Source organism: Myotis brandtii, unplaced genomic scaffold (assembly GCF_000412655.1).
Source record: "Myotis brandtii unplaced genomic scaffold, ASM41265v1 scaffold28, whole genome shotgun sequence".
Lineage (NCBI taxonomy): Eukaryota > Metazoa > Chordata > Mammalia > Chiroptera > Vespertilionidae > Myotis > Myotis brandtii.
In genome coordinates this window covers 1,967,235-1,980,412 of record NW_005360676.1, presented here as the reverse complement: position 1 = coordinate 1,980,412, position 13,178 = coordinate 1,967,235, and the positions used below count along the sequence as shown (strand labels likewise).

The 13,178-nt window shown below is 39.0% G+C and overlaps 1 protein-coding gene across 1 annotated transcript; it reads right to left on the bottom strand.

Moving 5' to 3' along the window:
• Positions 1-5,786: 5,786 nt before the first annotated feature.
• On the bottom strand, positions 5,787-6,356 carry LOC102257407 (ATP-dependent RNA helicase DDX39A). Its single transcript, XM_005868884.2, has 3 exons — positions 6,253-6,356; positions 5,979-6,126; positions 5,787-5,895 (listed from the first exon to the last, which is right to left on the bottom strand). Exons 1-3 carry the CDS (start codon positions 6,322-6,324, stop codon positions 5,879-5,881), a joined length of 237 nt encoding a protein of 78 aa, XP_005868946.1. The 5' UTR covers positions 6,325-6,356; the 3' UTR covers positions 5,787-5,878.
• Between the last annotated feature and the right edge of the window lie 6,822 nt (positions 6,357-13,178).

Genomic DNA, 13,178 nt, shown 5'->3' with positions numbered 1-13,178 from the left:
TGGCCATGGCCTGCTGAAAGCAGGTATCTGGGGTTTATTTACCTTCTATAATTGAAACTTTGTTGCTTTTGAGTGGAGCTCAGAGACGGCGGCAGGCTGGCTTCCTCCATCACTGGAGCAAGCAAGCCTCCTGCTCGCTCCAGCTCTGTGGCTGCTGGCCGACCATCTTGGTTGGGTTAATTTGCATATAGTTGCTCTGATTGGCTTGTGGGCGTGGTTTAAGGTGCAATTTGCATGTTTGTCTATTATTAGGTAAGACTAGAAGCCCAGTACACAAAAATTTGTGCACTGGAGGGGGGGGTGTCCCTCAGGTCAACCTGTGCCCTCTCACAGTCTGAAACCCTTCGGGAGATAACCACCTGCTGGCTTAGGCCCACTCCCCTGGTGGCAGATGGCACGCCCGATCCCGCGGTGACTGCCCCGTCTCCCTGGTTGCACACGGCAGGCCCGGATCCCGCGCTGGGGAGGGCAGCGGCTTGGGATCTCACTGCCGCCCGCCCCAGGGCGGCGCAGCAGGATCTGCCTGCAGTATGCAAATTTAATGGCCATCTTTGTTGGGTTAATTTGCATACTCTTCTGATTGGCTGATGAGCATAGCAAAGGAACGGTCAATTAGCATCTTTGTCTTTTATTAGTGTAGATTTTATATTGTTGGTTCAGGAAAGTTAACACTCAATAGATATGGTATGCAGGTAACAAGATAACAGTGAGAAGTTTTGTGGTCATTGTGGTTAGCCGCTGCCCCACCCTCCCCGGGCCGCACACAGCAGGCCTGGATTCTGTGCTGGGGCAGGCGGTGGCTTGGGATCTCACTGCCACCTGGGCAGGGTGGCCCAGGGAGATCTGCCTGCAGTATGCAAATTTAACAGTCATCTTTGTTGGGTTAATTTGCATACTCTTCTGATTGGCTGATGAGTGTAGCAAAGGTATGGTCAATTAGCATCTTTGTCTTTTATTAGTGTAGTGCTTATTCTAATTCAGGGTCACAGGTGGCTGGAGCTATCTAGGCAGCTCAAGGTACAAGGTGGGAGCCCACCTAGACAGGACACCATTCCATCGGAGGCACACTCACACCCACTCCCACACACACTGATTTACCTAACCTGCACATCTTTGGGATGGGGGGAAAAACCCCTGCAGACATGGGGAGAACAATGCCACTCCACAGGACAGTGGCCCCAGCAGGAATAGGTGTTTTGTTTTGTTTTGTTTTTTTCTGGTCTACTTTATATCAAAATGACTTTGAGTAAAATGGCGTTATTCAAGGACCTGCTGTACTAAGTCTCAGTTAATTGTGGATTCCAAGTTTCTTTTATTCATAGCTATATAAGGCTTTTAACTGCTTTTACTTAATTCAAGTATTCTATGTAAACAAGGATAAAAAAAAACCATAAAAAGAAAACTAGCATATGAATTAAATGAAACCGATGTAGCCTGTTATGGAAAATATGCTTTAAACAGACCACTTCACTAGGTTAATCAATATCTCATAGTTTTCTATATCTCCATTTTTAAATTTAAAACTTTAATCTGATCTCTGCAGTTAGACTGTAAAGACAAAAAAATAAAATAAGTAAAAAGTAAATCTGACTTAAATTAAAACTGCACCCATCTAAATGGGAACATTGACATTTGTAAATAATTTGTCAGAGAACATTTGGTATAGGGTAAGCACATGAAGAGGTCCATAAATCTAAAATAAGCTAATACTAGAAAGAGGGAGAAAAGGTTAGTTAGGGGATTGAGCATATGAAGGTTATAAAAAGGAAATTTCACTGCTTAAAATTATTATTGAATATAAGATACACATGTCACATTTCATTTGCAAGCATATTGATTTGTTCCTTTGCACTGTTTTGGAATTTTATGAGGCAGTTCTGTATGTTCAGTATTATTTAATTTATAAAAGTACCTGATCATTCCAAAATCTTGTGTCTTTCTGAATCTTTTTCTATTGCCTGCTGTTTCCATGTTTCTCAGGCATGGTGTTTAAAATCTTGCATGTCTGGTTTTCATTGATTGTGTAATATTTAAAAATTTACTTGTAGTAACAATTTTATGACCTATGATAATATTAACTTCCTGCAAATATACTTTCTTTGCTTTTGTATCAGATACCCAAAGGGCAGGGGCACTAGGAGACAAAGACAATCTTAGGCCAAACTCTAGGCTTGAGGTGAAACCAGACTGAACGTCCCCAGGAGTGCAGTTTCATCCTCAGTCTGCGGTGTAGCCATACGGGATCCCAGAATTAAACACCGTAAATTAGACTGCCCTCCTTAGCTAAGCAGCCCATGCACTCTGTTCCCCTGTTTCTCAGATCTACAACATCTGAAGCTCAATTTTCTTCTCCAAGTACTAGACATATGCCAATGGTTCTTTGCTTCCTCCTAGAATTTGGTCTACTAACCCCTTATCATGGTAACATTTTATTCATAAATCTGGTGTCCTTAGCAGGGAGGTTTATCTTAAGCTCTAGAATATTGTTACCAGAATAATTTTGATGTTTAATTTCAATAAAATTATACTGATTAAAAAATTAAAAACTTAATGCAAAGCCCTTTTTTAGTCATGTCACATCACCTTTTTAATGGAAATCATAAAACAGGAAGATATTTTGATGGTTTTACCCATCCTTGTTTTTTTTATTGTTGTTTGTTTTTTGTTAATCCTCACCTGAGGATATTTTTCCATTGATTGTTAGAGAGAATGAAAGGGAGGGGGAGAGAGGGGGAGAGAAACATGGATGTAAGAAAGACATACCTGCACATGCCCTGGGGGCTGGGGATCGAGCCTGCAACTGAGGTACGTGCCCTTGAATGGAATCAAACCCACAACCCTTCAGTGTGCTGGCTGATGCTCTATCCACTGAGCAAACCTGGCTAAGGCCATCTTTGTTTTGAACTACACAATAAATTTAGTCATTGACTACTTAGCCCTAAATTAAATGCATTAAGACTTAGGCCTACACTAAAGAAAGTCAGCATATATTATCTTCAGGTAACACACATTAGCAGAACACAACTGAAATTAAGAAAGCTTTTCGTATTATACACTAAGTTGTTATGATAATGATGAAAGTAAATCAACCCTGTTCATAGGAACCATTTCCAATACAAAATCACATTCTATTTACTCTGTCATAGATGTTAATTTCCATGACAGGAAAATTTAGAGAGGAAAAACAAGATGTAAACTGTGAAGCTAGAGCTTTCCTCAATTTGTTTAATCACAGAGTAGCAAAATCTCCACAGCACAATACTGAACACATTACTGAGAGTAACATTTGTTTTTATGCTTTATAGAACTTAGATCAGAGAAAATGACATTTCTACTTTCCCAACTTCCCATCATCCATTTTGTGTCTCCTAAATTATTCATGAATGAAATAACAGTTTTCTACATTAATAATGGATAACTATATCAAGAGACTATGTAAGATAAAATGTAAGTGGCAAAGGAATCAAAGTTTTGGCAGCTTTTATGATACCCATTCATCTACATTTTCTAGCATTAATCATTATGCCATCTTTGGTAGTAGGATACATGCTCAGGGACAGAAGGTTTTCCCACTGACATGCAGGCCCATTATACTTTAATAAAAAATACATTTTTCCTTTCTATAAAATCCTTGCCACACAGCAAGACATCATTTGTTTTAGGAGATACTATATAAAAATATTAAGAAAAATTAGGCAATGATTATTAATTTCTTAGTTATATTTTTACTTATGTATTAAATACCTCACATGATACCATATTATCAGCTAAAGTTAGTATGGAACATTTTTAGTGGGACAAAATGTACTCTACAGAATATTATTTCACTTCCTGCATACTTATAACTGTACTCAGAGTACATGCAGGGAAGCATAAATAATCCCCCAAATTCCCATAAGGATTTTTTTCATGATAATGCAAAATTTAACTTTAAATCTTATCAAATTAAATGTTTTGACAGTATGAAACACACCATCTTTTCAAGTGGTCAGTATTTGATTCAAAAATACAAAGATAAATAATAATATCTTTACTTATTAAATTCTTGGTTTACTTATTGATTCTTGGTTATCCTAAGCAGAAGCCCTATCAATTGGTTCTAATTGTTATCAGCAAACAATAAGGTTTGAGCTCTGAAACGCAATTTCAATTTTTTTTTATTTTTCACCATAGAATTTTAGAGTTAAAATAGATATCAAATATCTTCTAATCAAATTCCTTTACATTCACCTGTAGAAAGTGAATACTGGAAGACCAAAGAAATCAATTATATTGTCCTTATTTTAACAGGCATTTATAACAATCTTATTAACTTAAATTTCCACTATGTCTTATTGACTGTTCCTACATCTTTTGTTGTCAATAAGCATTTCTTCAATCACCCAATATGTAAGTTAACATAATAACCAAGAAAATATTCCCCTTATCACTTGTAATGTAGCAGATCATAGAACATGACAATAACCCTAATCAACTTATTACATTATCAAAACCAGGTGCTGTACACTAATTTTGTTCCACAAGTATGATTTAAATAAAATGTTGAAGAGTTTAAATAAGAATACAAATTTGCTAATTGTCATGAGTCATACACAGACGGAAGTGCAGAGCGTCAGCGGCAATGTAAGTGTTCCCACGTTACCGTTCTCACTACTCCGTATCTGCTTACAGCCAGCGGGCTTCGCTCACAGAGCCAGCTGCTCTTTGGGGGAATTTCGATTTCTGACCCCCTAGGACAGTGATGGCGAACCCATGACACACGTGTCAGAGGTGACACGCGAACTCATTTTTTTGGTTGATTTTTCTTTGTTAAATGGCATTTAAATATATAAAATAAATATCAAAAATATAAGTCTTTGTTTTACTATGGTTGCAAAGATCAAAAAATTTCTATATGTGACACGGCACCAGAGTTAAGTTAGGGTTTTTCAAAATGCTGACACGCCGAGCTCAAAGGTTCACCATTACTGCCCTAGGATATCTAAAAACATAAGGAAAATGAAAACTTTAAAATAAAATCTTGCCTGACCAGTGTGGCTCAGTGGTTGAGTGTGGACCTATGAACCAGGAGTTCATGGTTCAATTCCCAGTCAGGGCACATGCCCAGATTGTGGGCTTGATCCTTCTTCCTAAATCCAACCAAAATCTGAGTAGAACTTTCTCAAAAAGATGAATCTCACAGTACTGCAATCAAATAAAACATGTACTCCTGTAATGTCCTGTGACAAATCTCTGTTCCAAAATTGAGACAGCCTTTAGTTTAATATTGCTATCATGGAATGGAGAGGGCCTTCCTTGTTCAACTCACCTCAAATGAGGTCAAGCTACTGTGATAGAAGGTCATCTCTGCCAATAACTTCTGCTCTGGATATAAAGGAAGATTAAATCCCCTCTCTACTTTGAAACAGGCGTTTGGTTGTGGGCAGAATCCTTTACGCCTTTGTTCTCTAAGCAGCATAATGACCACACCCACTTGAATGTATATCAAAAGAATTAATTCCATAAACAACGAATCTCAATTAGTATGTCAAAATCAGAATGCCATTTCAGATTGTTTTAAATCTGACTTAAGATTGGACATTGTTTAAGAATATCAGATCTATTTGGCATCCTTGGAGGAGAGACTGGTTCCCTCTGAGATCTTTCAGTCTGTTCCATGCATCCACGCCTCAGTTTATTTATAAGTTTTTGTACTCACGGACAAGGTGGCTGGGATTTTTCTCACTTTTATTTTATTTTTATTTTTTTTCATAATAAAAATTTATTCTTACACAAATCTACAGTGTTTGAACAGAAAAAGAAAGCCGCACTGTCGCCTAGAAAGAGGACTTGAAGCAGCACGTGGGAAGCAGGGTGGCTCCGGGATGTCAGGTTGTGGTTACCGGCTCTGCTCAACTGTAAGACAAAACGTGCGGAGGCCAGTGAGAGGAGGAGAGGCCCCCGGGGCCCAGCACAACCCTCCTGCCCGAGCCACTTACTGTACGTGGAGATGTCAATTTCTTCAGGAAGCTCCGCCACATTTACTTCAAACCTATCCTGAACATCATTGAGGATTTTGGCATCATTCTCATCAGACACAAAAGTGATAGCCAGGCCTTTGGTGCCAAAGCGACCGGCACGGGCCACCTGCAGGGAGATACAGGAACTCAGGTCAGGCAGAGACACAACCTGGGGATCTGAGGACAAGCCAGGCCTGGTCCCCACCCCAGGAAGGGGCCATCAGGGAGGTGCCACCTCTGTGGGGCCACTCACCCGGTGGAGGTAGGTGTCCGAGTCCTCGGGCATGTCATAATTGAAGACGATGTTGACTCGCTCAATGTCCATCCCTCGGCCAAACAGATTGGTGGCCACCAGGATCCGCCAAAAAAAAAAAAAAAAAAAAAAAAATCATGCTATTGTTTATAAATTTTGTAGAAAATACAGGTCTTCGTTTTCTACTCAGAAAATCAAAAGAATATACAGAATTTAGGATAGCTTTAATATTTTCATTAAATTCATAACAGACTAGCATTACTTAAGCAGCATCAATTTACATTTTGGAATTTGTAAAAGAGGAAAACAATTTTCCCTGAATATTTATACATCAAAATCTCACTTTAGAAAAAATTATATGCAGAAAATATGTTCTTATCTTCATTTGTTTCTTTACTGTGTTTTGTATTTTCTTATCACCATCATATGATCATAATATTTATTATTAATAGTAGAATTAGTAGTAATAGTAGTAGTATATTTTTTAAATTTGTGCACTTGAATAAGAATTACATATTGTATTCTAAAAAGTAATTTCTTCATTCACTATTAGTTATGATGCTCATTTGTTTATTTTTTCAATGAGCATTTATTGAGCACCTATAGTTCAGGTGATACAGTTTTAATTTTTCTATGAAACAGACAAATATTCGTGCATTTAGAGAACCTACATTCTAGCTTGAGGAAATGGACACTAACTAAAATAAATAAATAATATGAATTAGGTGCTAAAGATTAAGCAGAAAATGTATCTGCCAGAATACCAAACTGAAAATTATATTTTGTTCTCTTTTTGTATGTATTTTGTAAATTAATATATAAGCAATAAAATTGTTATCGGAGGGGGAGTGTGCCTGGTCTCCACAGTTGCTGCTGTGGATGGGGCCCTTACAATATCCTGAGAAAATATATATTTTTTTTTGAGATTTGCAGGGGAGGATGTGATATACTAGAAAACTTTATTTCTGTGGAATTACACCTCTGGGTTTTCAAAGTCCCATTTCCTTAGTCCAGCCATAAAAGAAATGTAGCTGGGGTTTCAGTAGAGCTAAAATCAGAGCTGTACTGAGTTTCCTTTCCATGTTGGAGCTAGGTCCAGTTCAGCATCAGGCTACTTGCAGTGCGTTAGTCCTTTGCCTGGGGGGCGGGGGGGTTAGGAGTCACATGGCTGAGGGCCATATTGGTGATTGCAAGAGACTCAAGAGAGTGTGCCTTAACCAACAAGAGTCCCAAGAGTCCCTAAAACACAAGAGCACAAGAGTCAAGCACAACAAGAGAGCAAATTCCTTGTTTAAGGAGTTATGTATTCCAAATCTTCGTGCCCTTGCAATGTCCATGCCCATTCTGATCAACTATCTCTATCTGCAGCTGTGATTGACAGACAAGTACCTTCCCTATGTCACCACAACTTTACTGGGCATGCATCTATCTTCCCTATGTGGTTCCCTCCCCGAGTGCTTTTCAGGGAACATATCTATAATGTCTGGCATTTCCTTTACTCCTATCCTATTATTAATAAACTAGAGGCCCGGTGCATGAAAATTTGTTCACTTGGGGGGGTCCCTCAGCCCAGTCTGTGCCCTCTTGCAGTCTGGGACCCCTTGGGGGATGTCCACCTGCCAGCATAGTCCTACTCCCTGGGGGATTGGGCCTAAGATGGCAGTCAGACATTGCTCTGGCAGCCCGGGAGCCCTTGGGGGTGTCTGATTGATGGTGTAGGCCCACTCCCCCTGGGCCCATGGCTGGCAAACTGTGGCTTGCGAGCCACATGCGGCTCTTTGGCCCCTTGAGTGTGGCTCTTCCTAAGCCTTAGGAGTACCCTAATTAAGTTAATAACAATGTACCTACCTATATAGTTTAAGTTTAAAAAATTTGGCTCTCAAAAGAAATTTCAATCGTTGTACTGTGGATATTTGGCTCTGTTGACTAATGAGTTTGCCGACCACTGCCCCAGCCTATCCAGGTGCTGGATGGAAGATGTGAAGTTGCTATTCCCTTTATTGGTGCAGCCGTCAGCCTGGCTTGTGGCTGAGTAGAGTTCCCCTGTGGGAGTGCACTGACCACCAGGGGGAAGCTCTTGCATTGAGTGCCTACCCCCTTGTGGTTAGTGGACGTCATAGCAACTGGTCGTTCCTGGTCGTTCTGCTGTTAGGGTCAATTTGCATATTACCTCTTTATTATATAGGATAATTACAATGGTATCAAAAAATCAATAGGTTCTCTTAAGTTACTATTAATTATTAAGAAATAGTATGGATATGCTTGCACAAGATGTATGAACAAAAAAACCCCAAAATTTAGCCTCGCTGGCATGGCTTAGTGTTTGGGCATCAACCTATGAAACAGGAGGTCAAGGTTTGTTTCCCAGTTAGGGCACATGCCTGGGTTGCAAACTCCATCCCCAGTATGGGGAGTGCAGGAGGCACCCAATCAATGATTCTCTATCATCACTGATGTCTCTATCTCTCTCTCCTTCTGCCTTCCTCTCTGAAATCAATAAAAATAGCCCTTGCCAGTTGGCTCAGTGGATAGAGTGTCAGCTTATGGAACAAAGGGTCCCAGGTTCCATTTCTGTCAAGGGCAAGTACCTTGGTTGCAGGCTCCTCCCTGGTCTGGGCCCTGGTCCCGGCTCCTGCAGGAAACAACCAATTGATGTGTTTCTCTCACATCAATATTTCTTTCTGTCTTTCCCTCTCTCTTCCACTCTCTCTAAAAATCAATGAAAGAATATCCTCGGGTGAGGATTAAAAAATGAAATCAATAAAAATATTTAAAAATTAATAATAAAATTTAAAATAAAATCTAAATCAAATATCTAGTTTAACATTACCCAAAAGTATATTTATATCTTCTTCACTAATCAGTATCTAATATTTTTATTGTGAACAAAATGTTATGCATGATCCATATTTTGTAAATTAAATAATACTGGATATTGTTAAAGTCAATCTAGCATCTTCATATAATTACAATTATAAATACAAAATTGCACTTAGTTTTCAGATAATATCTAAATATGTCTCTTACATATTTATCTCTATCTATTATTTCCCTCTGTCCTATTTAAGGACTAAGTATTCTGAGAATATTATATTTCCTCAGTAATAATTACTGACTTAAGCATTTCAAAAGCTGAAAACTAATAAAAATATTCATCAACAATTTGCATTTGGTAATGTGGCTTAATAGACCAGGATGTCTGCTGTCCACATTTTGTCTAAGAGTCAAAACAGACATCTCAATTATAACTTTGTAACATCTGCTTCCTCTAGGGGGCTATTTGTGTGGACATTGACAGATGTGAGAACTACAAAGAATGGTTGTAACAAATGAGATAGTAATAGTACTATCTTAAAAAATGCAGCCCATCTAAGCTTATTGAAATGAGCTCCAGACAGAGACTGAGAAGACATGCACCTGTTCCTGCAAACTATTGTTCTGGAAAGAGATAATGACTTTATAATTGTTCTTTTCCATCATCTGAAATGTGAAAAAAAAATTGAAACACAACAGGATATTGTAACATCACAATAGCATTATGTTGAAAGTATCTCTATTTGTGCAAAATCATGGTGACTTTTATTGCCTGTGAATGTATAGTGCAGGAATGAAAGTGGAAATAATGGATTAGGTTTGTTATCTACTTGTGTGCACATGATTGCTTACAAATGATAGAATCTATTTTGTGAACTACGGTTCAATAATTACACACCACAATATAACTGGGCAATCTTGATGCAACTTTAGTATCTCAGGAATAGAAAACCTGCCCAAGTTTTCTATTACTGGGACAATCAAATATGCTGAAGACTTAGAACATCAGCAGATTTATGCTGAATTCATGAGACCAGTATTAAAGTAAATCACTTCTATTTTAAAAAAGAAATACAATTGTAAATTTATAGTTCGGATAAAAGCATAGTACATTGTGTGTTCTGTGGGTTTAAACCTATATTAAACAATGACCTTTGAGGTCAAAAGTTTATTGAACCATAAGGTATCAAGAAAAAGACCCGGTTCTGGGGAATGCAGTCTAAACCACCAGCAGCATGGCTAGATGGAGAAGACCAATATATCAGCTGTCCTATGGTGGATGGGGCTCTTTTATACAATGGATAATGATCTGTTTTTGAAACAAATTACATTAACTATAGGTAAGGGGGCTGGAGAAGGTGAAGTGGAGTTAGTTCTGGGATAAGTATATAGGCCACAAGGAAGAAGTTTTTGCTGCTCTTGAGTTAGTTGTGGACAACAGCCTGGAAAGTTCATGTGTAAAGCAGGATGTAGTGCTGTCTGCTGCTCAGCTATTCTTTCTAGGTGAGAACTGAAATAGCTGCCTAGAAGTCGAATCAAAATATCACCGTACATTTAGGAATTTGAGCAGTCTTTCGTTAGTTTTTTTTCTGCAGCTCTGTTAACTAATTAAGTCAGTTTCTTCTCACCCTTTTGCCTGCTGTAAATTAATTTAGGGCATCTCAGAATTTTTTTTCCTAGACATGTCTTTATGTGTGCCTCAATGATTAAAATGTGTGAGAGTGATGTTGCATGATTTCTGAGACCAGCTAAAAAGGGCATACAGCTTCTGCTGTGTTCCCTTGGAACACATCTCTGGGACCTTCCACCTGCCCAATGAGAGGGTGAGCTACACTGAGGTTGCCAGGCTCAGGAGGCCATGCAGCGTGAGATGCCCTGAATATCAGCTATTCCTCACATGGTTGAGTCTTCCTAATCCAGGCATCACTCATGTGAGTAAGGCATTTTCTAGGTGACTCCAGTCCTAGCCACTGCCTGAATGAGAAAGAATGATCAATGACTGACTAATTGAGTGCAGACAAACCTCAGAGCTGTGATAAATGGTAAAACAGATGTGTTTTTTTAATTGTTTATGTACCTAAGAATGGGATAATTTGTTACTCATCAATAAATATTCAGAACAATTATATTAAAGTTTATACAGAAGCACATTTATGATCCTATATAATAAAAGCCTAATATGCAAATCGATCAAAGGGTGCAACAACCAGTCACTATGACGTCACTGACCACCAGGGGGCAGATGCTCAATGCAGGAGCTGCCCTCTGGTGGTCAGTGCGCTCCCATAGGGGGAGCGCCGCTCAGCCAGAAGCTGGGCTCATGGCTGGCGAATGTAGCCGTGGAGGCGGGGCTCCCGTCTCTGCTGCAGGTGGACATACCCCCAAGGGGTCCTGGACTGTGAGAGGGCGCAGTCCGGGCTGAGTGATCCCTACCCCCCCAGTGCACGAATGTTGTGCACCTGGCCTCTAGTGTCTAAATAAAGAGAAGCATAAGCCATCTTGTGTTTTATAAAATATATTTTTATCTGAAAATTCATAAGATGTTTTATTTAAATGTCAAATGCAAAGTCAATTGCATACAAACAGCTGGTGCATAAACCATTGCAAATGATAAGGCTCATTCACAAATTGTTCTGTGTTGCTGTTGTGGATGTAGAACATCTTGAAACTAGTCTTTTTAGTAAGTATGTATTTTAAGACTTTTGGCCTGATTTTTCTCAGCTTTAGTCTGGGCTATCTGGCTTGAACTATAGCTCCAATAAGATGGGGTGTTGGGACCTATATTATGGAATTCCCAAATATAGGAAATGACACTTAATAACTGATATTGTTCTGATAATGGAGAAAACATAGAATATGCATTGCTAAGAAAGTCACTTAAAATAGAGTCAGGAGGCTATTAAGAAAGTAGGGCCTATGGGCAAAGTGTGCCTCAGTTCTCAGAGCTGCTGTTAAGTTGCTAAATGTATTGCTAAATTCAGCTCAAGGCTGAGTCATAAACATCCTGCAGCAACGGCTGCATAGACATATATGGACTTGACTTCCTTGTAGTTTTCCCCTTCCTGGTTTCATATTGGCACTAACCAATCCCTGTTAACCTAGCCAACAATCCTTCATTTGCATAAAATAATGACACTTGGTGATTGTTGCCTTTATAAACCCTGCCTTTCTTTGTTCTCTCCAGAGCACAGTGTAAGTTGCTACCTGACTCTGTGTCTACAAGGTTGTGTCTCTTTGCTCAAATTAATGCTATTTGTTCTTTATTAAAGGTTGAACCTATTTGGTTAATAGTTCCCAGAAACCAAATACATTTGATTTTCTTTATTCCTTCACTTGTATCTTACTCAGGTTGTCTATGGTGTTATTGGGTGTTTATGATTGAAGTCTTTCAAGGGAATTGATTGGTTTGAATAAGAAATGTACAGGTAAACAAAACATATTGCAAGTGTAATTGTCAGCAGTGGTCAAGGTGGTCTCTGGCCGGAGGATAACCCCAGAGACAGTACTCTGCAACTTAGTTCTTTTTTAAAAAAAATTTTATTGATTAAGGTATTACATATGTGTCCTTATCACCCCATTGCCCCCCCCACCCCCTTTTTTATGCCCTCACCCCCCTGTTGTCTGTGTCTATTGTTTAGGCGATATGCATGCATACAAGTCCTTTGGTTGATCTCTTCCCCTTATCCCCACCTTCCCCTACCTTTCCTCTGAGGTTTGACAGTCTGATCAATGCTTCTCTGTCTCTGGATCTGTTTTTGTTCATCAGTTTATGTTGTTCATTATATTCCACAAATGAGTGACATCATGTGATATTTATCTTTCTCTGACTGGATTATTTCAGTTAGCATAATACTCTCCAGTTCCATCCATGCTGTTGCAAATAGTAAGAATTCCTTCTTTTTTACCGCAACATAGTATTCCATTGTGTAGATGTACCACAGTTTTTTAATCCACTCATCTGCTGATTTGGCACTTAGGCTGTTTCCAAATCTTAGCTATGGTGAATTGTGCTGCTATGAACATAGGGATGCATAGATCCTTTCTGATTGGTGTTTCTAGTTTCTTGGGATATATTCCTAGAAGTGCACCTTAGTTCTTATTTTGCTTGTAGG